Source organism: Anas platyrhynchos, chromosome 15 (genome assembly GCF_047663525.1).
Source record: "Anas platyrhynchos isolate ZD024472 breed Pekin duck chromosome 15, IASCAAS_PekinDuck_T2T, whole genome shotgun sequence".
Lineage (NCBI taxonomy): Eukaryota > Metazoa > Chordata > Aves > Anseriformes > Anatidae > Anas > Anas platyrhynchos.
This window is the reverse complement of record NC_092601.1, coordinates 9,166,402-9,190,212: the sequence shown is the minus strand read 5'-3', so window position 1 is coordinate 9,190,212 and position 23,811 is coordinate 9,166,402. Positions and strand designations below refer to the sequence as shown.

Here is a 23,811-nt window from a genome sequence, read left to right as displayed (position 1 = left end):
CAGGCTCCAGGCTGACTCCTGCTGAAGGCAGGTCTGAGTGCATCCCAGATACCTGCTGGGGCTGGAAACGATGGAGAAAGAGGTACAAGTGAAACTGCCTCCACAGCAACCAGCTGAGACCCGAAAGGTCCTGTTTTCCTGTATAAATGAAACCTCCTCCACCTGATTATTCAACACAATGGACTGAAGGGACAAGAGGAAACGGCCTCAAGTTGTGTCAGGGGAGGTTCAGGTTGGAAATGAGGAGACATTTCTTCTCAGAAGAGCAGTCAGACAGTGGGATGGGTGGCCCAGGGAGGTGGTGGTGTCACCGTCCCTGGGGGTGTTCAAGGAAAGGTTGGATGTGGTGCTTGGGGACGTGGGTTAGTGGGTGACAGTGGTGGCAGGGGAACAGTTGGACCAGATGACCTTGGAGGCCTTTTCCAACCTTAATGATTCTATGATTCTCTGAAGCTCCTTAGTTTCTACCCATTATTGGTTAAAGCTCACTTTGTCTCTTCTGAATTCCTTCTCCTAGATCAGTATCTTTCCCCCTTCCACTTCCTTCCTCTGTCTCCTCCATCCTCCACAGTTCCAAAAACCCCCAGTGCTCCAGCTGATCCAACACCAACAAAACACCAACACAACACTGCCTCACGAGTAATGCCAGTCCCTACCATGGTTCAAATTCACCTTCCTCAGAGATGTCAGCCTGGGCACCTGCAGGCAGCCCCTGCTCGGCACCGTGCCCTGTGGCAGCAGCCTGGGGACAGCCCGGCCACTGAGGTGTGAGCACCCCATGCCAAGGTGTGCACGCCTACAGATGGCTGCCCCACAAAGAACAGAATAGAATCACAGAACTTCTTTCCAGGGAGCAATAAGGTGTCCCCTGTGCCTCATCTCCAGACTAAACACCCCCAGCTCCCTCAGCGGCTCCTCACAGGACTTGTGTCCCAGGCCCTCCACCAACTTTGTAGCCCTGCTCTGAGCCACGAAGATGTGCGCGCCGTGCCAGGCAGGGCAAGGCACGGGGAGCTGTGTGTGTGTGAAGGGGACACCAACCACGAAATGAGCCTCAGAAGGGGGAGGCTGCCTCCGGGGTGCCACACACCAACCACTGTGGGGATGAGGGCACGGTGACACCACAGGGGCGTGCGGGGGGGGCACACCAGGACACGCAGAGGGCTGTGAGCTGGGCGAGGGGCTCAGGTGCAGGAGCACCGGCGGACAGCTCGGCACGGCTCGGGGCGGACCCCAGCGGCTGCACACACTTACTGGCCTGGGCAGCGGGGTGCTCGGCGCCGCGCTGGAAGGGGAAGCGGAACAGCAGCTTGTTGCCGCGGCTGCCCGAGCTCACCAGGATGACGCTGATGGGGCTGGTGCTCTCGCCCATGCCGGCACGGCTCGGCACGGCCAGGCCCGCAGGAAGGCGGCACGGCTCGGCTGGTTTCCGCTTCCGAGGCCGCCGCTGCTTTCCCCGGCCCTTGGAGCCCTCGCTGGGGCGGAGCTGCCCCGGTGCGGGGCCGGCGGAGCTCGGCAGCCCGGCACGGCGCGAGTCGGCACCGCCACCGGTCACAGCCGTGCCCCCAGCACAGCCCAGCACCTCACGCTTGAGGCAGTGCCCTCAGTGCAGCCAGCACCCGGTGTACCCGTTCCGTTTCAATCCTTCAGCCAGCTCTGGCTGTATCCATTCCGTTTCAGTCTCTCACATCCCTAGGGACGGTGCCCCTAGTTCAGCCTGGCACCACGGCTTTGTTCCAGCTCAGCGCTCTTCCCCCAGCGCTTTGGGCCCCAGCCGGTGGCTGTGGTGCCGCAGGGCAGTGACAGCACCCAGCCCACCCTGACACCAGCTCCTGGCTGGGGCACCTGTCCTGGCAGCCTCACACCGGCTGTGGGAATCTCGGCCCAGTGATTGCCATTATTTGCAAAACCCTACACTGCATCTGGCTATCTGTGGGAAGGTTTATTCCCACCTCTTCCCATATGCCTGCAGACCCGTTCACTACTTTCATGCCCCATGATCTCTTTCAGTCATTTTTAGTCATTTTGTTATTACAGCTCTAGAACTTCACTAAAAGCTGGTGGTCAGTGGCACTGCCATCAGCAAGTGCCTGTAACTGAAGAACCTGTCCCTGCTCACAGCTCACACACTGAAGGGTCTCCACAGGAGGCACGCATTGGAAATCAGTCCTCTCTCCTCTGTGCTCATGGAAATACACATTTTCTATGCTCTTTGTATGATTTCAGGGCACTTTGCAGCACAGTGTGCACTGCTGATGCAATTTGTCTTCTCATTCCTGTAAATTTATAGATTTAATGCCTCTAGTTTACTAATTGTAACGTTATTTGCCCAGCAGCTGTTTTGGTGCATTTGTCTTATTTTGTGTTCTAATCAGATCAGAAAACTATCAACAATTATGACAGAGGATGTCCTGGGTTTTGCATGTAAATTCTTCTGTATTGGATTGCAATATTTAGATATTTGAATAATCTGAGGAAAACTCTGGAGTTTTCTCTGCAAGATTCTTCCCTGGGACATCAGGCAGAAAGATGGGTGGTTGAAAGAGTGAAAGGGAGATGAGCACATGCAGCAAAGGGCTTAATCAGCACTGTCATTCTCTGCAAGGCAGGTGATAACAACTGAAGCAAGAGAAGGTGTCATTGAGGCGAGAGAGTTGTTTAAGAGTGATTAAAGAGCAGTCACATTATCACAGCAGAGCATTCCTCATGCACCAGGGCTGGGCAGCTATGTTAAAATTTCCCTGCTTCAAGGCATAATTTTACTTTCTTATATTATAAATTACAGACATATTTGTCATTTCCAGCTCTTGTAGGTGAGCTTAGTTAAAGCAAAGCTTTAGAATATTGCATGCTCTTTGAGTGCTAGAAGGAAATTAAAGAATAAAGGCAAGATTTAGATTCTACTTTTAAGATTCCCAAAACTTAATACACTCCACATTTGTCAGAGCAGCTATATGTGCCACCGTTCGTTATGCACTGAAATTCCCCCTGAGAGGGAGGCAGGCCCTGTGCAGAATATGGGCTCATGGGGACAGTTATCCATGATCTCACAGAGGTGCACAAATTCAATTAGTCACTGGATTTACAGTCAGGGCTCATGGAAATTATAATCCCACTTTATTTATAATGAGCAAACAGGTCTATTGCTGACTTACAGCTTTTATAATGAGAAAATCTGACAGCCTGCTTTTCAAGAAGGATTAAAAAAGACTTATGTTAATATTAAAAAACACTTTTCCTGCTTGCTGCCTGTTCTGTTTGTTCTTGTGGGAGCAGGATGTGGGAGGGCAGGCAGCCCTGAGGCCAAGCTGCTGTGAAGGATGACAGTGTGTGCCAGCCCAGCCTCGCTGCTCTTTTCCAGGGCTTTGGTGACATTTCACAGATTCATGACAAAGATTCATCATCTGCACCAGGGCGCACATTCTGCTACAGATTTAAGAAACATAATTATGAGAAGCAGCAGAAAGAGAGGACGGCATGTCTGATGCACATTGCCAGAGGACATGGCTTCATTATGAACCCTGTGACCGGAGGAATAACAGCAGCTGTGTTGTCCAGCTCATTGCATCGCGTAGGCCAGGACCTCCACGCCTCTGTGTCCTGTGGGTAGCTGAAACAGTGGAATGGAAGAACTTGGCTGAGAAGCCCATGCAAGGGCAGAGCCCATCGCTCTTCCTGTCACATTGCCACATATGGCTGTAAATCATACTTCTCCCACCAAACATGTTTCTAAAGAGTTCCTGAAGCTGTCCCCAGCACAACCCTGATTGTAGGCAAGTGGTTAGGTCCTTCTGGCAAACCACTGTCACCTGTTGGCTGCTCTGGCTTTTATGATAATGCAAGAGCAACTCTTGGAAAATGAATTCAAATTCTGTGAAAATTTATACATATAAACCAACAAGCCTCCAGTGCAGGCATTGCTTTGATCCTTGTACCTACACAGGCCTTAATCCTCCAGTCATGGAGGACTGATATTCAGGTTAAACAGTTGGCAACAAAATAGGAAGGAGTATTGTTGGCCTCTGCCTGGCTATATCTGAGTCACAGTGGCTTCTCGCAAGCACTCTCACAGAGCAGAACTTGGAGCATTGCCATGCAGTGGGCAATGTAAGAGGCAACACTTTTGGGAGGAGACAAACAACAGCAGCATTATTATCATAGTAATTTTCCTGTGGGAAATCTGCAAAGTTTTTTTTTTCTTCTTCTTTTTTAATTCATATAGTAAGAGGTGATGAATACAGCCTCCCTTGATACCTCCCTCCGTTTATACTATATAAACTGCATATAATATTTTCATTTTATAGAAGAGACCTATCTTCATGTGAAGGCCAAACCTCCCCCCCCCCCCCCCCCGCACACACACACACAAAAAAAAACTATAAGAACATCACACCCCAAACCCAACACATGCTGGCAGTCAGGTTCCAGTGCCCAGCAGCACAGGACAGCCACACCGTAGCTCTCAGGAGAAGCTCCACATTTGGTGCATGCGCCTGTGTGACATTTAGGGGAGCTGGGTGGTATGATTGCACTGGCACTGCTACTTTCATTCAGATAACTGTTGGCTGGACATACTCCAACGCATACATGACCCAAGTATCATTAGATCCTTAGAAGGGCTTTCATCTTAGCAGGACAACCATGTTTGGGGAGCATCGTCTGTAGCTGTTGGTAGCGTTGTGAAATGTCTTGGCAAGGAATCTGGTTTTGACATATCAACTCCTCAGCACAAGTGTGCAAGGCTATTTGGGCAGAGAGCACTGATGCCTCTGCCTGTACCAGCCAGCTTGCTGTGCATTGCTGCCAATGCACAGTGGTATGTATTGCTCTTGTGGTTTATCAGGGTGGCAGAGAGATTTACCTCTGCTTCATGTGCTGGCAGGATACTACTCTCTGAGGATCAGAAGCGACCATCTCCAGAAGGGTATTTCTTTGACATTTTGCCCACATATCTGTGATTACAGACCTGTGCTGGTCTTTCCTTTACTCATTTGGTCCTTCACCCATCAAGTGTGTCCAAGCCCTGTAGCTATAAGCTTTCTAGCATGGGACCAGGCTTTCCTGTGCATGTCCAGCATGTAGCACAGTTTATACCAGCACTGTCTGAGGTGCTGAGGGCTATTTTACAGCACCAGGGATAATTAACGGTAGGAACCATACAGCTAGAAATCAGAGAGATGCGGTATGAGGCACTTAGTGATGTAACTCAGATCTCTATAGGAGGGAATTGTAGGTTAAGGAAATAAACTGCTGGGAAACATCTATGTTAACTGTCTTAGGAAGCCCTCTGGTCTCAGCACTTTGAGATCCACGGACAGTAAGAAAGCATGTGCATCCAACTGGGTTTTCTCTTTCTACGTGCCTCTTTCTAGAATAAATATTCTCCATTTCATGAGGTCTCAAATTCATAAGCTCTCTCCCTGTATCCATATGAATCATTACTACTGTTGCCGTAATAAGCAATATCAATAGTGGAGTGGGTCCCTAATTCTTTGCAATAGGCTGGCAAATGCCTGGAAGTGCTCAAACAGGTGGCAAAATCTGCACAGTTTTCCACAAAAGCAGGGTCTCACTCCCACTCTGAACTATGCTGTGCATCTCCCAGCCTGTTCCCAGCCCTACCCAGGAAGTATTTAACATAATATTAGGACATGTGATGGCCACTTGAATTGGAAGTGTATGATATGCATGAAAGACATGGTCTGGTGTTGACATCTGTGAAGCAAGGTAACGTAAAGATTTTTCTCCAAGCTTCTTAGTATGTTTGAAATCCACCTGCTCCTCAGCTTAAAGACGTGTCTTAATCTGCCATCACTGGAATTTTCCAGCACTCTCTCTCTGTTCATGTATCAATATGTGTCCAGACATTTTTTTTCAGGCCACATAGCCATTATGTTAAGAAGCAAGAAGCTGATAACACCAGCAAAACAGAAGGCCAGTGCACTGACCCTTTCCGAAAAAGGCTTTGTTTCACGGGGAGATAAGAGTCTCCCACCTCTATGGGTGGGCCTCTGGAGTGACCAATGAACGTGGACAGACCCCAAGGTCCACTCTCCTCTGCCTCTTTATAACCAGGGCTGTGAGGGCAACTAGTACAAACCTGCTCTGAGCGTTCACTGCAAGGAGCCTGAGCCCGCACTCTCCCACACAATGACGCTGACTCAAGCTGAGAAGGCTGCCGTGATCACCATCTGGGCCAAGGTGGCTACCCAAGCTGATGCCATTGGGGCAGAATCACTGGAGAGGTAAGTCACCCTGAACACCCTCTCCAGAGGGTGCCACCTCTGAGTTTGCTATTAGGATGCTTCTTGTGTAAATGTCATATGGGTAAGATTCATACAGTCACACTGAGACTGATGAGAATTGCTTGATTATCTCCATGGTGTCTAATATGACTTTTTTTTTTTTTTTTTTTTTTTTCCCCTGGAATTACGTCTGTGTTACTAAATTCTAATAGATGGCTTCAAAATCTTACAGCAAAGATACTTTCCTAAACAATTTTATGGGTTTACTTTGATTATAGAAATTCAGAAGAACTGATAGGTAGGAACCCTGAAGAGAAATTCGAAGTCATTCATACTTGATGACCTAAAACAGAGTTATTACTATTAGGAAATGAACTTTCAGTCATTTATCATGTAAGTTGTCATATGATGGGCATAAAGGGAATAGCTGTCCATGAGATTCACTGGGTACTCATGTTTCATGGCTCCAGTTGATACATAAAAAACTGTTAGGAAATAACAAAACTGGACCCTGCAGGAAGTACAGCCCAGCAAACCAGTCATTCAAATTAAGCAAGCTGTCACAAAAAGGTTAATATTTTTTTTCAGATTTTTTTCAGAAGTCCTGGAAACTAGCTTACAGTGTAATACAGGAAATGTAGTGACAATTTGGGGCTAATATTTATTAAAAAAAATACATTATGTTTTTAAAAAAATAACATTTCATTCTTCTCTAGTATGTATAGATTAGCCCATTGTTTAATCTGTACATACTACAAAAGAGGTTTAAGAGCAGAAAGACCTTCTGATGCCAGCTTCAAGTTTCCAAGCTCTGTTAACTGCTCAAGAAGTGTACTTCTGAAGCTGGTGGGTTTTTCAGTGTACTTGCCCAGAGATTTTGTCAGATCATGCATGCCTTTTCCACTGCCAAACTTCATTATCATGTTCTCCTCCAGGCTTTTCTCCAGCTATCCCCAGACGAAAACCTACTTCCCTCATTTTGATCTCAGCCAAGGCTCAACTCAGCTTCGTGGTCATGGTTCCAAGGTCATGAATGCCATTGGGGAAGCTGTGAAGAACATTGATGACATTAGAGGCGCTTTGGCCAAACTCAGTGAGCTGCATGCTTACATCCTTAGGGTGGACCCAGTGAACTTCAAGGTAAGTGAACACAGACATTTTAAAGAATGAAAACAGTCACATAACTACAGACCACAGATCATTTTGCTAATGGTTGTTTGATCCCTGACTGTATGGTACAGCCTTGTCAACTCATGTTGCTGCTGGTTCCCAATCTGATTTTTAACCTGAGACTGGATCTTCTAATAAAACATCTGGTTCAGGTCAAGCAAAGAACTATTCAAGGTGCTTCTGTGGTTTGTGTTAGACAGACCTGAGTCCTTGCTGCCTTTGTTGTAATTTATCAATCTTCCCTACATGTCAGGTGGTATCACCTTCCCTGAATAGTCTTAATAAAATCTGAATTCCCTTTGGTGAAGAAGAAAGAGACAATAGGAAAAAGGGATTTATATCAAGCAGTGCCTTTTGCCCATATAATACAAGAGGCCAGTCTGCTTCTTCACACACTCCTTCTTCAGGCACTAGCATCACCTGTTTGGGACATGTATTTGTCATCCCAGACATTCTGGGACAAACCAAGGTCAATTGCAGACCCTCAGACTGGCATCTGTTACTGATTACAATTGAATTTATCTTGTTTTCCCTTACAGCTGCTTTCCCACTGTATCCTGTGCTCTGTGGCTGCCCGCTATCCCAGTGATTTCACCCCAGAAGTCCATGCTGCATGGGACAAGTTCCTGTCCAGTGTTTCTTCTGTTCTGACTGAGAAGTACAGATAAACGGCCTCCACAGAGGATGAGGGACGCACATCCATGGCACATCACAGCTGCCAAGCTTTGGGGTATTCACTCCTTCCTATGCAGTCCTCTCAAATCCCCTATGCAGGGGCTTGGTCATCTGCAAACCACAATAAATAATTAAACTGTGAGCTATGGTCTCTGTGCTTTCATCTTCATATGTTCCACTTACACTGTAGTGTTCAGGTAGGGGTGTCCTGAAATCTCTACATAATATGGAAAGCTGATTAGGAAGCATTCTTTTACCCTTCTAGGATATTGAATGGACCCAGGCTTTTCATTTGGCCTCTCCAAAATCCAGCACAGCCTGTTCTGAACAATAGCTGCATTTCATATGGTGGGATGTGCACAAGGTGATGCTGAGCATTGTATTTGCATGCTCTTCTTCACAGGGTCTGGTCAAGGTATTTGGTGTTTCTTGAACACCTTGGGCTATCACACCTGCTAGTCACATCTGTTTGGTAAAGGGACCGTCCCCTCAGCTTGACGTTTCCTGTTTATATACTGGGAACTTTGCATGCATTTGAAATTTGGGAAAACTAGTGGTCACTGGAATGAACACTTAACACTGGAGTGTTGATGACATCTGGGGGATCAGAAATTATGAGTGTTTGTCTGGAAAAAGGTGATGGAAGAATACAGGTCACCTGTATTGCTGGCCTGTATCAACAGTCACCCTGGGGGGAGGCATGAATCTTCCATACATATCTACTCACGCCTCACTGGCCAAGGCCCTCCTGACTCCCACTGACTCCTTCCCAGCTCCCAGATGCTAAAAGATGTGTGAGCTGTTTTGTTTACATCCTTACTTCTTCTTCCAAAGTCTTCCCAAGACTTACAGTGATGCATCACTTCTTCATGAAAATACAGGAATGTTTAGAGAGGTTTGAAAATCAGAAGTCCCTTCATTTGTTGTTGTATTCTCTACCTAAGTAAGCCACATGCTGTGAACAGGCCAAAGACTAGATAAGCTCCCCACACGTGGAACAAACAACATATAGTGCATCTTAGAAAGGACCTGTGTCTAAGGACTGGGTGACCCCTGTTTCTTTTGCTGAGCTATATCCCTGTTCTTTCAGTGAGATATTTATCAAATTACATTCACTGTCCATGTGTGTCTCAGAGGAGTTTTGACATGAAAAGATGGGTACAAAGTCTTAAGCAAACTCTGATCAACAAGCCTGAATTGGTGCAGTGAGCTGCACTGTTCATCTAATTTACAAAATTTAGGCTCTGAATTTGGGTAATTGTGAGAGAGAAGATGCAGAAGGTCTGAAACCATCAAACTGCTCTAAACCTGTTAAAGTGTACCACAGCATTTTCTGTGACTAGTAAGATTTTTAAGCACACTATGTTGGTGGGTTTTTGGGTAGCTAAGAAGTTTAAATCAACAACTTAGAAGGTAGTATCATAGAATCATAGAATATTCCAGTTTGGAAGGGACCCATAAGGATCTTTGAGTCCAAATCCTGGCACCACACAGGTCTGCCCAAAAACTCAGACCATGTGACTAAGAGCACAATCCAAACGCTTCTTAAACTCCAACAGACTCGGTGCCATGACTATGCCCTGGGGAGCCTGTTCCAGTTCGCGACCACCCTCTCAGTGAAGAACCTCTTCCTGATATCCAGCCTGAACGTGCTCAAGTCAGGGGGATCTGGTAGGTCAGCACCTGGTACATGCCTAAACCCAAACTTGTATCAATGACTTCATACAGAGATAAATGAAAGATATGACAGTCCTCAAGCACCATAGCCCCTATGGAGTGTCCTAGCATTTGTGGAGAGGCACGAGCACATACTGGGATGGGAATGAGGCAACAAGTGCAGGCCTGAAAATCATGAAGGTATGGACCTATAGTGATAGGACTAGAGGGAATGGCCTCAAGTTGTACCAGGGGAGGTTCAGGTTGGAGAATTTTGGAGAATTTCTTCTCAGAAAGTGTAGTCAGGCCTTGGAACAGGTCACCCAGGGAGGAGGTGAAGTCACCATCCCTGGGGGTGTTTAAGGAAAGTTTGAACGTGGTGCTTAGGGACATGGTTTAGTGGGTGATAGTGGTGGTAGGGTGATGGTTGGACCAGATGATCTTGGAGATCTTTTCCAACCTTTATGATTCTAGGATTCTATGATTCCATGACTTTGGAAAGACAATGTACCAATGAAAGAGGTTCTTCCCCCACCCAGATTTTTCTGGACTGATGGAGAGATGCCTTTCCCACAGCAGGTCCATGGCATGACCTGCTAGGGCTTGCCCCAAAGGTTGTCCATGGCTCTAGCTCAGAGGCATTGGGAGCATGCAGAAAGCAAAGGCAGCACGGGGAGCAGAGGTGGCCCGAGCGATCTTTGCTCAGAGTGGGCTGCATGTGCCAGAGGCTGGAGGACAGGAGGGCCACGGGCAGGTGTGGGATCTGCCCTGACACAAGTGACAAAGAACCAAGCAGGGCCTTGGCAAGGGGAGAATGGCATATCTGGACAGGAGCACCAGCAAGGAAGACCAAGGCTGTGGCTGGCCTGTGGCACCCATGGGATGTGCTGATGGCTGCTGCTGACTGCAAGGCACAGCCCTGCTGGGTGCTCTCCCCGGCCCCAGGCCTGGTGAGGGGCTGCCTAGGATCCCTTCTGCCTGCTGTGGCAATGCCACCTGTGGGGGCCAGCTCAGCTGGAAGGGCAGAGCAGGGCAGAGCAGAGCAGTGGAGCCCCATCTGGGCCCCCCTTGGGGCCGGGCCCCCAGGGCCCCCTCGGGGGAAGCTGGGGCCCCCCAAGGAACTGCTGCAGCCTCTCCCTGGTCCCGGCACTGCGTGGCCTCAGCCCCTCCACCCCTCCACGCTGATAAGATAAGGCCAGGGCGGGAGCGCAGGGTGCTATAAGAGCTCGGCCCCACGGGTGTCTCCACCACAGAAACCCGTCAGTTGCCAGCCTGCCACACCAGCTGCCGCCATGCTGACCGCCGAGGACAAGAAGCTCATCACGCAGTTGTGGGAGAAGGTGGCTGGCCACCAGGAGGAATTCGGAAGTGAAGCTCTGCAGAGGTGTGGGCTGGGCCCAGGGGGCACTCACGGGGTGGGCAGCAGGGAGCAGGAGCCCTGCAGAGGGTGCGGGCTGGGACCCAGAGAGCCACGGGGTGTGGGCTGAGATGGGCAAAGCAGCAGGGCACCAAAACTGACTGTCCTCGCTCCGGCAGGATGTTCCTCGCCTACCCCCAGACCAAGACCTACTTCCCCCACTTCGACCTGCATCCCGGCTCTGAACAGGTCCGTGGCCATGGCAAGAAAGTGGCAGCTGCCCTGGGCAATGCCGTGAAGAGCCTGGACAACCTCAGCCAGGCCCTGTCTGAGCTCAGCAACCTGCACGCCTACAACCTGCGTGTTGACCCCGTCAATTTCAAGGCAAGCGGGGACTAGGGTCCTTGGGTCTGGGGGTCTGAGGGTCTGGGGTGCAGGGTCTGGGGGTCCAGGGGTCTGAGGTTCCTGGGGTCTGGCAGTCCTGGGGGCTGAGGGCCAGGGTCCTGCGGTCCTGGGTACCAGGGTCCTGGGGGCCAGCAGCCAGACAGCAGGGGCTGGGATTGCATCTGGGATGTGGGCCAGAGGCTGGGATTGTGTCTGGAATGGGAGCTGGGCAGGGGCTAGGGCCAGGGTGGGGGACTCAGGGGGACTCAGGGCCTCAGGGGGATTCAGGGGGGGGGAGTGAGGGAGACTCAGGGCTGTCTGTCCAGAGCAGGGGTACTAAGCCCTGGTTTGCCTTGCAGCTGCTGGCGCAGTGCTTCCAGGTGGTGCTGGCCGCACACCTGGGCAAAGACTACAGCCCCGAGATGCATGCTGCCTTTGACAAGTTCATGTCCGCCGTGGCTGCCGTGCTGGCTGAAAAGTACAGATGAGCCACTGCCTGCACCCTTGCACCTTCAATAAAGACACCATTACCACAGCTCTGTGTCTGTGTGTGCTGGGACTGGGCATCGGGGGTCCCAGGGAGGGCTGGGTTGCTTCCCCACATCCTTCAGAATGGAGAGACCTGCTGGTGGGGCTGGCTGTGGAGGTGGGGAGGGGGCACTGGCTCTGGGGTCCATGGCTACTCTCCAGGGCCCTGCTCACTCTCCCATCCCAACTTGGGACCTGCCGAGTTAAACACAATCCTGAAGCTGGTAGCAGGACCTCGGGGACAGAGCTCAGCCTGCCACCTGCCCATGCCTGCAAACCTTGGGTCGGGGGTAAGGGTATGTGAGGCCAACCACGGTTCCTGGATCTCCTTGAAGGATTTTTTCTGGGGAAGGATTAACTCTTCCTGGCTCTGTCACCATGACTGTTTAGGATTTGATTTGGGATGCTGTGGGAGCTAAGTGCCTGCATGAGCTCCACAGGCAATCAGACAAGTTCACAGAGTGAAAAAAAATCCACTGTGAACCATGAAGTACAAACACTGCTCTTGGTCTCAAGCCCCTGAGCCACAAATACCTAGCAAGTGCCTGAGAAGTGCCCCTGCCCTGTGTGTCTGCTCCTCCCATGGCATCCGGGGAGGTGTGAGCTGCTCCCTGCAGAGCTGTACTCCAATGCCACTGGTTTCACATTCTTGGAGCCTGAATCAAAAACAAAGCAAAACAAAATAAAACAAAACAAAATAACTGGCTTTAGATCTGAAGGAGATGATAGGTTATAAGATATTAAACTAGCCCAGGGTTTATTCTGCATTGTGGCACCAGAGGGAGGTAACAAGAGATTGTGAGGGATGAGAGAAAGTGCAATCAGGAAAGCAGTGGCAGAGTGCAGGCCACTGGGCATACTGGGACCCTGCATGCACAGAAACAGCTCTGGGGAGTCCTTGTGCCATGCTGGCTCCTGCTTTTGTGAGTGCACTCATGAACACACAGTGCTCTTCCTCCATGCTCTGAAGCATTATCTAAATCTGTCTCCATGTTCTTTTACCCCCAAATATTCCTGTGCCTTCAGTTTGAAGGGCTCGTCTGCTTTTGCGGTTTGCCCCACTGATGTGTGCACAGGATGAAAACACTCTGCCCTGCTACTCTTTCCCTGGGCTCTGCTCCCCCCTCCTCCCATGCTCTGACATGGTGCCAGGTCAAGCTAATCTCCCCCAAACACAAATGATAAGAACCGCTGGCCATGGAGGAAACAGGGGTGTGAACTGTCCTCCACCCGCCTGCTCTCGAACCTACTGGAAGCACTGCTGCCCTCACCTTGCCAGCCGTCCTCATCTTCCTCGCCCTCCTCATCCTCCTTGCCCTCCTCACCTTCATCATTCAGGGTGCACAGGGCTCACCATGGGCCACTGTGGCCCTGCGTGCCTTCCTTCCTTCCCCAGCTGTCAGCTCCTGCAGGCTGGTGCTTGCATCTGTGCCTGGTGCTGACCCCTTGTCCCTGCTGTGTGTACCCTGTTCCCAGGAGACAGGGAATCCTCCAGTTGTGTCACCACAGACCCTAACCTTAACCTGTGCCAGCACAGACCCTAGCCGTAACCCCAACCCAGCTCTTGTCAGGGTTGGAACCCACCAACCCCAACACTAACCCCAGATTGTACTGGGGTCAGTCCCCTCCAAACCTAACCTTAATCCCAACCCCAACCACAATCCCAGCTCATGCCGGGGTCACCTTCCCCCCTCAAACCCTAACCTTAATCCCATCTTGTGCTGGAGTCAGACCCCCCTAATCCTAACCCCATCAGACTCCCCTAACCCCAACCCTAACCCTAACCCTAACCCAGTTCATGCCGGGATCAGCCCCCCCAAACCCTAACCCTAAACCCACCTCGTGCCGGGGTCAGACCCCCCCTAACCCTAACCCCGACCCCAGTTCATGCCGGGGTCGCCCCCCCCCGGTGGTGCCGGTGCCGCAGGCGGGGCAGGGCGGCGGCCCCGCCTGGCCGAGGTCCAGCCGCGGCGGGGCGGGCGGGGGCGGGCGGCGCCCGGGCCGGCACGGGGATATAAGGCCGGCGGCACCAGTGGGGGCACCCGTGCTGGGGGCTGCCAACACTGAGCTGCAACCATGGTGCTGTCCGCGGCTGACAAGACCAACGTCAAGGGTGTCTTCTCCAAAATCGGTGGCCATGCTGAAGAGTATGGCGCCGAGACCCTGGAGAGGTAGGTGTCTGTCCCCGTCCTTTGTCCGTCCCCGATCCTCTCCTCTCTAACCCCATGCTTTCCCCCACCGTGACTGTCCGTGTCCTACCCCACCCCATCTGTCCCCCCTGTCCGTTGATCCTGCTGGCCCTGACTCGCTCTGCTCCACAGGATGTTCATCGCCTACCCCCAGACCAAGACCTACTTCCCCCACTTTGACCTGTCCCACGGCTCTGCTCAGATCAAGGCCCATGGCAAGAAGGTGGCGGCTGCCCTAGTTGAGGCTGTCAACCACATCGATGACATCGCGGGTGCTCTCTCCAAGCTCAGTGACCTCCACGCCCAAAAGCTCCGTGTGGACCCTGTCAACTTCAAAGTGAGTCTGGGGACTCCCCCCAGCTCCTCTTCAGCACCCCTCCTGGGCCATCTGGCCACCCCTTTACCTCCCCCACTCGCTCACCGTCTCCTTTTGCCTTTCAGTTCCTGGGCCACTGCTTCCTGGTGGTGGTTGCCATCCACCACCCTGCTGCCCTGACCCCAGAGGTCCACGCTTCCCTGGACAAGTTCATGTGCGCCGTGGGTGCTGTGCTGACTGCCAAGTACCGTTAGACGGCACCGTGGCTAGAGCTGGACCCACCCTGTTGCCAGCCTTCCAACTGCGAGCAGCCAAATGATCTGAAATAAAATCTGTTGCATTTGTGCTCCAGCCCTGGTGTCCTGCTCTGGTTGTTCCTCCATGGGGAGGGAGAGGGAGGGAGCGGATCTGGGGCTCTGTGCACCCGAACTGGAGATCCCCTGAACCAGGTGGGCACGTACGGGGAAAGGGGCTCTGTTTTCTTCTCCTGCTTGGAGAGAAGGTGGTTGGGTGGTGGTGCCCAAGAGGCAGACAGTGCTCTGCCAGCTGTGGGTATGAGCAGAGCATTTCTAGGCACTGGTGGAGAGGAAAGGCCAGAGAGCAGCCAGAAGCTGGTCCTTGGGAGATCCCTGCAACCCCGGCCCGTCCTGACCTTCCCACCAGAGCACCATAGTCACGCTGGGATCCTTCCAGTTGGGGTGGAGAGTCCTGTGCACCCCTTACCACACTGAGGACAAAGTTGCATGGGAAGAGACCACCTCATCCTGGAAGCGCTTGCAGGAGACTGGAGGATGGGCACCTGCCACCAGCTGTGTGATGGCATGGTGAGGGCCCCCTGCGCAGGGACAGCTTTCCGTGCAGCCCCACAACTGGCTGTACAATGCTTGTAGGACTTCTCTTTTCCTATCTAACGATGCATTGCTAGTGTGCTGCTTAGTAGGGGTGCTGGGGGCACACTGAGGGGGGACAGCAGGCATAAGGGACTCCTAGGGCTCAGCCCCAGATCCTGCTCTTTGGGACAGAGCCTCAGCAGTATAATGTAGGGGCAGGAAAAGGAGAGCAGGCTGTGAAGCAGTGCTGGGGGCTCTGTGTATCTTCCAGCCCTTATCGTGGCCAGCAGTGAGGCTGTGGGGTGGCCGTGGCAGGTGGGGGGCTGCAAGTGGCTGATAAGAGTCTCATGGGCTCTTTTCCAGCCTGCGGGTGTGGTAAAGGACCAGGGCAGCAGATAGTTGGGGGGGTGGGGGGTAGGGAAAGCAACCCAAAACCTGCCAGGTGCTGAGTAACTGTGTCCTGTCCCTGCCAGGGCTCAGAGGTGCTTGGTGCAGGGATGAAGGTTCAAGAACGCCCTGGTGTGGTGGTTTTACCGTGCTGGGCAGCCAGACCCAGTACACCTGGGGCAGCCAGCACAGCAAAGCCATGGCACGGAGCCAGCTTGAAGGTGTCATGGGCCCCCTCGCTCCCTGGCCTATGTGCCACACCGGTAGGTCTGGGTGGAAGGACAGACACTTGCCCCTGTGCATGAAGAGTGAAGTGTAAGGAGCAATGCAGGGGAATAGTACGTGTGTGGGTCAGGATTTGGCTGCTGCCTCTGCCAGGCTTTCACTTCCTTGTGTCCTTAGGTAGGACACAGCAGGGCAGGAGTTTCAGAGGAGGCAACCTGTCCCAGCAGGCAGTGCCCCATCTCTGCCTGGCCACCGAAGCACTGTGCTCCAAACAGCCAAATGTTTTGTCGCCGTCACTCACCCCCACTGCCACAAGATGGGGGCCTCAAGCCGTGGTCCCTTTATCAGAGCCAGCCAGGCAGTGCAGCCTTGCTCCTGGCTGCAGCCCGAGCTGGAGCCTCCAGCAGTTGCCAGGCTGTCCAACAGCGTGCAGGTCCTTACATAAGTTTGTCCATGTTCTCAGGGGGTTTCCAGAAGGCTGCCTTCCTTAGGAATTATCCTGAAATACTGCTTTGCACCAGAAACAAAGAATCACAGAATCATTAAAGTTGGGAAAGAAAGATCTCCAAGATCATCTGGTCCAACCATCCCCGTACCACCACTATCACCCACTAACCCACGTCCCCAAGCACCAAGTCCAACCTTTCCTTAACACCCTCAGGGACGGTGACTCCACCACCTCCCTGGGCAACCCGTCCCAGTGCCTGACTGCTCTTTCTGAGCAGAAATGTCTCCTCATTTCCAGCCTGAACCTCCCCTGGTGCAACTTGAGGCTGCTCCTTATGGTCCTATCACTAGTTACCTGTAGGAAGGAGCCAACCCCCAGCTCCCCATGCCTTCCTTTCAGGTAGCTGCAGAGAGCAATGAGGTCTCCCCAGGGCCTCCTCTTCTCCAGAATAAACACCCCCAGCTCCTTCAGCCACTCCTCACAGGACTTGTGCTTCACCAGCTTCGTAGTCCTGCTCTGGACACACTCCAGGGCCTCGATGTCCTTCTTGTAGTGCGGGGCCCAAAGCTGAACACAGCACTTGAGGTGCGGCCTCACCAAAGCAGAGCACAGGGGGACAATCTGCTCCCTGACCCTACTGGCTGCATTATTCCTGACACAAGCCAGGATGCTGTTGGCCTTCCTGGCCACCTGGGCACACTGCTGGCTCATGTTCGGAATGTTCCACAAAGAACGTGTATCAGGATAAGGTAGTTAATAGCATCAGAAGATTAGTAAGGATGCTGGATTAGTTGGGATAGAGTTAATTTTCTTCATGGTAGCTCATGTGGTGCTGTTCTGGGTGCAGGCTGGTAAAAACATGCGTCACACCCCGGTGTTCCAGCTGTTGCTGAACCAAGGCCTTCTCTGCTCCTGATGCTGCCCAGCCAGTGAACAGGACGGGGGTGCCCGAGGAGATGGGGGGACACAGCCAGGACAGCGGAGCCCTGCTGGCCTCAGGGACGTGCCAGACCTTGGGGTGCCGTGCTCAGCCATGGCACTGGGGCAGCTGAGTGGGGGCTGCCGCTGCTCAGAGGTCAAGCGGTTGGGAGCAACTGTGTTGGGCATGACGTTTTTTAACTTGACTGTAGGAACAACAAAGTGTTTTGTTATGTAGTTGTCACCAAGGCAAGTGGCATCTGAGAGCTCATTTTTACTGAAACACCAGGAAATGAACTTGACAGCTATGGCTTACCTGATTGCGACAGTTTTGCCAGCCTCTCAAGAGACTGCAAACAGCTTTATCCAGGTAGCTTGGATATTTCTCTTATTAGCATCTGATAAAAATTCATGGCCCTGGAGAGTGCCTCGTGGAAAGGGACAAGGAACCACATACTTCTGGAAGAAGGCAAGCTTCCTAGAGGATTTTACCAAGAATTTCCCATTTAAAACGTACTTTCCTATTTAGCAGAGGAGCAATGGGAGGATTCAGAATTCTTTTCTTTTTGAAAGCTGATCTTAGGATAGCTGATCTTAGCTGAGAGATCCTCTTTCTGGAGAGATAAGGGAAAACGTGTTTACAACTGGTTCTTCTGTGTTTATATCCCATATTGTCATTCAATATGCCAACAGCATAACTTGCAATTAGTGTAACCTGTAGGTCCTTTGCCAAAAAATTGCTGCTTAGGCAGTTTGTTTGCCTTGTGTTTGGACAACTTTTCTTTCCTAAATGTCAGACTTCCCATACTGAATTGGTCTCTCTGATAAATTAGATAATTTTGAATTTTAACCCAGTGCTTTGGGGTGCTCACAACCCTTCCAGCTCAAGCACATCCGAGATTTTAATAAGTGTATTCTCCATTACAACACATAAGTTATTGATGAGGGAACAGTGAATAATGATGTTGAACCAAGGACTGGAATATGTCACAGAAGGAAAACAGACTCATCTGAAATGATTCATTCTTGGCAATAGCAATGGTTATTACTCATCACTTTATTCGATTAAATATCCCACTGTTTGTTTTTGTTGTTGTTGTTGTTTGTGTTTGTTTTGTGAATTGAAGTTTTCTATTTATAGTTCCTTAGTTTCCTCCTTTGATAAGGAGGAAACTCCCCTGCTAATGATAATAGAACCTATTGTCTTACTTCAGCAACCCCATCACTCAAAGATTTGGATGGTGTGGGATGGCTTCAATCAGCTACTGAGGTAAAAGGGATTTTTAAATTTTTTTTTCAGGCAAACAGTCTAAAAACATTGGAATCATTGAAACATATTATATGCACTCTTTTCAGCATCTGCCCACCTTCTCTAACTGCTCTTTTGCCAGTTGTAAGTCCTTCATCAAAAATGACATTTTTGTGAAGACTGACTCTATTTTCTTTCTTCTATGACTACTTTTCCTGTCTCTGCTGAATCAACACCTTCCTCATGGGATGTTTTATTTTTGGCCTTTAAGACTCTTGTGAGCTATATCTTCCTTTGTGTCTTGGTCCTTTGATCATGTCCCTACAGGCTAGCAGCTCTTTCCTAATATGTGTTGTTAATGAGTTTGCCTCATATCCAGTCAGTGGTTCCTTCTGGCAACTGAGAGCACTGGTTTAGCCAGGCTGTTTTCTTCCTGCCCTTCCTCTGCACTGGTACAGGTTCGATTTGTGCCCTTGCATCTCTGTTTTCTGTAAGTGTTTCCAGCTCTCAAGACCCCTTTCGTGAGAGGTTTCCTTGTCAGATCTCAGACATCAGGCTACTGAGCTTGCTGGAGTCTTCTTCTTTAAAGCCTCATAAGGAAGGTGTTGATTCAGTGGGAAAAATAAAATAGTCAAAAAAGACAGAGTCAACCTTCTCTATAATGTCGGTTTTGATGAAGGACTTAAAATACTTTCCCTCCTTACTTTCCTAAAAGCAGAGATTGCTCCCAGTGGAGCAGCCATATGAAGCACCAGCTACTGCACAGCTGGTCCTTCTGGAGAGAAAGGGGCTGACAAAAACAAGCATTATCAGAACTTTAAACATTGGCTGCTCTTCTTTGACATCACAAAAATTTTAACATCTTAGAAAAACTGTCTGCTGATCCCCCTCCAAGTTGACCTATGAGGTGTCATTCTGTGAATTCCCCATGACCAAAAACGGTCAAACATGATGAATCCCTTGCCATTGGAGATATTCGTGGCAGATTCCATGTCTTGGATTTTATATCTGGGAGGAGAAGGAGCGGGTCTGTGGTAACTTGATGTTGACCACAGATTCCTTCTCAGGGCTGTCACTGCAGTATTGGAGTCATTCATCAACTAAACAGCAGAAACTTAGCACAACTCCTTTGCACTGTTTTCCCACTTTCTTCTTGTGGCTAACCATGTCTTTTCTGACAATTAGATCTAGCCAGATTTCCATTGTGACTAGACTGTACCTCTAGCAACCTTTTTCAATGAAATTACAGCATTTTCATGTTGGGTCTGCTGGATGTTATCCACTGGACATTGATCAGATTTTCAACTTGGAATGGAAATGCAAAATTTTTTTTCCTGCTAATTGTCTGTCTTCCTACCATGCACCAACCACCTGAGAAGATCTGAATGTGCCTAGGAATTATGAAACTGAGAATATAAGAAATGCTGTGCTGGATCAGATCACTGGTTCATCTTACCCAGTGTTGTTTTCAGCAACAGGAGATGGCATTTACGGTGATCACATGAGCCTAACCTTTTTTGGTTTTGCTCTTTCAACATCCGCAGCATCAGTAGTTATGATTTCAGAGCGTACATTCCTGCATGTTGCCTTCGGCACCTGTTTATTGACCTGTTGTTCTTGAATTTGCTAATCTCTTTATAAACCTGCTGATCCCATTTGTTTCTACAACCTCCCATGGCAGCAGGTTCCAGAAGTTTATTCTCCCTCCCTGCCTCACATGAAGTCCCTTTCATCCATTTTAAACCAATTTACTAGACTCATCAATGGTCCCTAGTTCTAGTGTTACAAAACCCAATGAGCACGAGGTGCACATTCACCTTGTGATCTTGCAAAGTTTCTGTGCCCCCTCCTCCAGGTTGAAAAATCCCAGCCTTCCCTGGCCCTCCTCATGTTGCAGCTGCCCCATGCCCACGACCATCTCAGTTGCCCTCCTCAGGACAATATGTCCACTGTGTCCAGAGGCCACAACTGCATAGATGTGAGTGCACCAAGCTTTTAGCAGCCAAATGATGTCCTCTCTATTGCCTTCAGAGCCCTTCCTGATGACATCACCACATTTTGCTGGCTTCTTGGACTGCTCTGCACACCAAGACTACAATTTTGTTGAACCATCAAAAAAGACTCCAGGATATTTTTCCTGAGCTCTAATAGTCAGTCCAAGTTCAATATCTCCTGGTTTAGATCGTAGTTCTGTATCTGTGTCACCTTACACTGAAACAATTGACTTCTTATTTTTTCCATTCTGGAATATCATTGGAAGCTGCGTGTAGCAAAGCTGGGACTAAGAATTAGAGAGATGCATTTATTTTGCTGCTGATTCTCTGCTTTTTACCTTTCCCTTTGCTGGGCTGCCTGGAGGGACTGTACAGAAGAGCACATCCATGCCAAGGACCCAACTGGTGCCTGGCCTGCCACATATGGGGCTCCTGAGGCATGGCAAGAAAGGAAATCCTGTGATGAAGTTGATGGATGGGAAAGGACCCGAGCCACTCAAAGCATTGCTGGATTATGTTACTCCATGGACTACAACAGAAAGCCTCTTACCAGTCTCCTGCAATGGTAGAGAAATGTCTAGTATTCCATCTGAAGTCAGAGCATACAACTCAAAGCAGAGTTTTGATCCATGCTCATGGGACGCAGTACTCTTCCTTTCCACATCCCCTGCCACAGTGAATTCAGTTAGGCAATCAGCTGCAAAGTAGACACAATCCCAGGCTTTAACCGGAGATGGTTAAAATCATAGAATCATAGAATATCCCAGGTTGGAAGGGACCCATAAGGATCATCGAGTCCAAATCCTGGCACCACACAGGTCTACCCAAAAACTCAGACCATGTGACTAAGAGCACAGTCCAAACACTTCTTAGACTCCAACAGACTCGGTGCCGTGACTATGCCCTGGGGAGCCTGTTTCAATGCGCAACCACCCTCTCAGCGAAGAACCTCTTTCTGATACCCAGCCTGAACCTCCACTATTGCAACTTGAGACAATTCCCTCGGGTCCTATCACTGCTCACAAAAGAGAATAGATCAACGCCTGCCCCTCCTGTTCCCCTTTGTGAGGAAGCTGTAGACTGCGATGAGGTTTCCCCTCAGCCTCCTCTTTTCCAGGCTGAACAGGCCAAGTGACCTCAGCTGTTCCTCTTATGTCTTCCCCTCTGGGCCTTTCACCGTCTTTGTAGCCCTCCTCTAGACGCTCTCCAACAGTTTCACATCCTTTTTGTACTGTGGTGCCCAGAACTACACACAGTGCTCGAGGTGAGGCCGCACCAGCACAGAGCAGAGCAGGACAACCACCTCCCTCAACTGACTGGCGATGCCATGCTTGATGCACCCCAGGACACGGTCGGCCCTCCTGGCTGCCAGGGCACACTGCTGGCTCATATTCAGCTTGGTGTCAACCACAGCCCCCAGATCCCTCTCTGCGGGGCTGCTGTCCAGCGTCTCATCGCCCAGTCTGTACGTACAGCCAGGGTTGCCCTGTCCCAGGTGCAGGACCCATTTAGAACACAGTGTTTTCCACCCTGATCTACCTTTTTTTTTCTTTTTTTTTTTTTTACTTTCCTTGTACCAAAATCAGACAAATAGATATGGGAGCAGACTATGCCAGCTCTGTGCAATTTAGAGACCTTTGTGTATGGCCAGGAAGATTCCAGCTATGGATTTATGGAAAGCAATGCAACAAAATGTGTGGCTGCTTGTTCAGGAAGCTTTTATACCTTCTTCAATGGTTGAGCAGCTGAGTGCCTCTTTTTAACAGTAGAAGTGTATTTATCAAAATTCATGCTCCACAGAATTTGGACAAGTCGCCATTAGTTATTTTTCCAGATCACAGCTTCAGATGAGGTTGTTTCAGTACATAGTCACAATTTCTCCCCAGGCCTGTTTGAAACCTTGTAAGAAAGACATGAAAAGACATGATCAAGAGCAGGTTGTTCCTCCTGTGACTTCCTGAGGAGGGGCTCACTCGTGGACCTAAGAGCAGTAAGCAGCTGCTGTTAGCCCTAGCCGTGACACAGGCTGGCCTGTTGGCACAGGCACCTGCACTGTATTCAGAGTCAAATGCTGAAGTTAGACAGAACCTCTGGTCCTGACAGGACCGTGCTCCCTTAGATTTCAGTGAAGACAGAAGCTCACCTGGGGGTTTCCAAACACTGAGATTTTTGTTGGCACCACAAAAGAAACAGGTATCACTACAGCTGGATTTGCTGCCTGGGAAAAATGTGGCAAAAATCATCACGAACTCCAGAGAACCCTCAAATAAACCCTTAACCACACACACAAGCAAATTTCAGATGTAGCCCACACATGGGATTTCCAGGAATTTTAATGGTACACAAAGAAGAGAAGGAATTTCTGCTAGTTCATTAAACAAGGAATTTTCTTGGAAATTCTTGACATTCTCTCTCGGGAAGAATGAGTGTGAGGTTATATCCTCTCTTTCGAGGCCAACCCCACTTGTGACAACAGAACAGCAGTACTTCCGTGCTAAAAAAGCTGTGGTCACTGATCTCAGGCACGGAGAACTCAGCCTCTGAGGTATGACTGCGCTGGGGTGGGTCAGTAGGGGAAGGGGAATATTTCAGCCACGGTACACATGGGAAGTTACTGACAAGAGACGAATAACCTGTTCCCTGTGTACATAGCAGCTAAAGCAAGAATTAACATGACATGATGCATCTGGCAGTGCCCCGTGCTACTCCAGGGGCTCAGCCCCAGCAGATGGGGCAGCGCAGAGCCCACTGGTGCCGCCTGGCTGGGGAGGACCAGCCGTGGTGAGGAGTGGGTCTCCCGCACCAAGCCGTGATGGATCAGATGCAGCTTGCCCAGGGTGGCAGAGAAGGAAGCGTGCTGCTTCCCACTGCAAGGCCACCACCATGCAGCACAGGGAGGAGGAAGGGGAACCAAAGACCAGCTGCACCAAGCCAAGCATCGTCACAGGGCTTGCCATGCCACGCCGGCACTCGCAGACGAGGATGATGGCGAGCTTAAGCCCTTTGTTTTCCCAGCGCTGCTGTTCCTGTGGCAGGTGGCTGCACTGCCCCACAGCATGTGCCGAGCCTGGCTGGAGAGCTGCTGCCCTCACAGGGGCACGAGAAGGGAGGTCACAGTGTGAGGATGAACCAGACCCCAGCCCACACAGGGACTGTCCCAGAGACCTCCTGGTGGCCACGGGGCATGCCCCTGGCAAGCCTGGATGTGCTGGGACTCCTCTGGGATTTTGGGAGCGGCAC

At 50.4% G+C, this 23,811-nt stretch overlaps 4 protein-coding genes across 6 annotated transcripts in view; 3 read left to right on the top strand and 1 right to left on the bottom strand.

The window, feature by feature from the left end:
- NPRL3 (NPR3 like, GATOR1 complex subunit) overlaps nt 1-1,453 on the bottom strand; it is a 49,207-nt gene extending 47,754 nt beyond the window's left edge. Inside the window, exon 1 of one of the 3 annotated variants that reach the window (XM_027468771.3) lies at nt 1,255-1,453. In XM_027468771.3, the coding sequence (XP_027324572.1) occupies nt 1,255-1,372 (118 nt within the window). In that variant the 5' untranslated portion in view covers nt 1,373-1,453. The remainder of the gene's footprint in view (nt 1-1,254) is intronic. The other 2 variants (XM_027468772.3, XM_027468773.3) reach the window with 2 other exon arrangements.
- A 2,943-nt stretch (nt 1,454-4,396) lies between these two features.
- On the top strand, nt 4,397-8,232 carry LOC101800713 (hemoglobin subunit pi). Its single transcript, XM_005028505.6, has 3 exons — nt 4,397-6,245; nt 7,181-7,385; nt 7,955-8,232. Exons 1-3 carry the CDS (start codon nt 6,151-6,153, stop codon nt 8,081-8,083), a joined length of 429 nt encoding a protein of 142 aa, XP_005028562.1. The 5' UTR covers nt 4,397-6,150; the 3' UTR covers nt 8,084-8,232.
- Nucleotides 8,233-10,999: 2,767 nt separating this feature from the next.
- Nucleotides 11,000-12,021, top strand: LOC101800520 (hemoglobin subunit alpha-D). The gene is given in 3 exon segments (NM_001310790.1): nt 11,000-11,130; nt 11,283-11,487; nt 11,847-12,021. Coding segments are annotated over 3 exon segments (426 nt in total). The 5' UTR covers nt 11,000-11,038; the 3' UTR covers nt 11,976-12,021.
- A 2,002-nt stretch (nt 12,022-14,023) lies between these two features.
- LOC101792412 (hemoglobin subunit alpha-A) lies at nt 14,024-14,871 on the top strand. Its single transcript, XM_027469127.3, has 3 exons — nt 14,024-14,186; nt 14,337-14,541; nt 14,646-14,871. Exons 1-3 carry the CDS (start codon nt 14,092-14,094, stop codon nt 14,772-14,774), a joined length of 429 nt encoding a protein of 142 aa, XP_027324928.1. The 5' UTR covers nt 14,024-14,091; the 3' UTR covers nt 14,775-14,871.
- The last annotated feature ends 8,940 nt before the right edge of the window (nt 14,872-23,811 follow it).

Bases quoted from the DNA above. Each gene is read 5' to 3' on its own strand.
- LOC101792412 (XM_027469127.3), top strand. From the start codon at position 14,092: ATGGTGCTGTCCGCGGCTGACAAGACCAACGTCAAGGGTGTCTTCTCC. The intron at 14,187-14,336 runs GTAGGTGTCTGT...TCTGCTCCACAG, and splicing joins GGCGCCGAGACCCTGGAGAG to GATGTTCATCGCCTACCCCC. The intron at 14,542-14,645 runs GTGAGTCTGGGG...TTTGCCTTTCAG, and splicing joins TGGACCCTGTCAACTTCAAA to TTCCTGGGCCACTGCTTCCT.
- LOC101800713 (XM_005028505.6), top strand. From the start codon at position 6,151: ATGACGCTGACTCAAGCTGAGAAGGCTGCCGTGATCACCATCTGGGCC. The intron at 6,246-7,180 runs GTAAGTCACCCT...GTTCTCCTCCAG, and splicing joins GGGGCAGAATCACTGGAGAG to GCTTTTCTCCAGCTATCCCC. The intron at 7,386-7,954 runs GTAAGTGAACAC...TTTCCCTTACAG, and splicing joins TGGACCCAGTGAACTTCAAG to CTGCTTTCCCACTGTATCCT.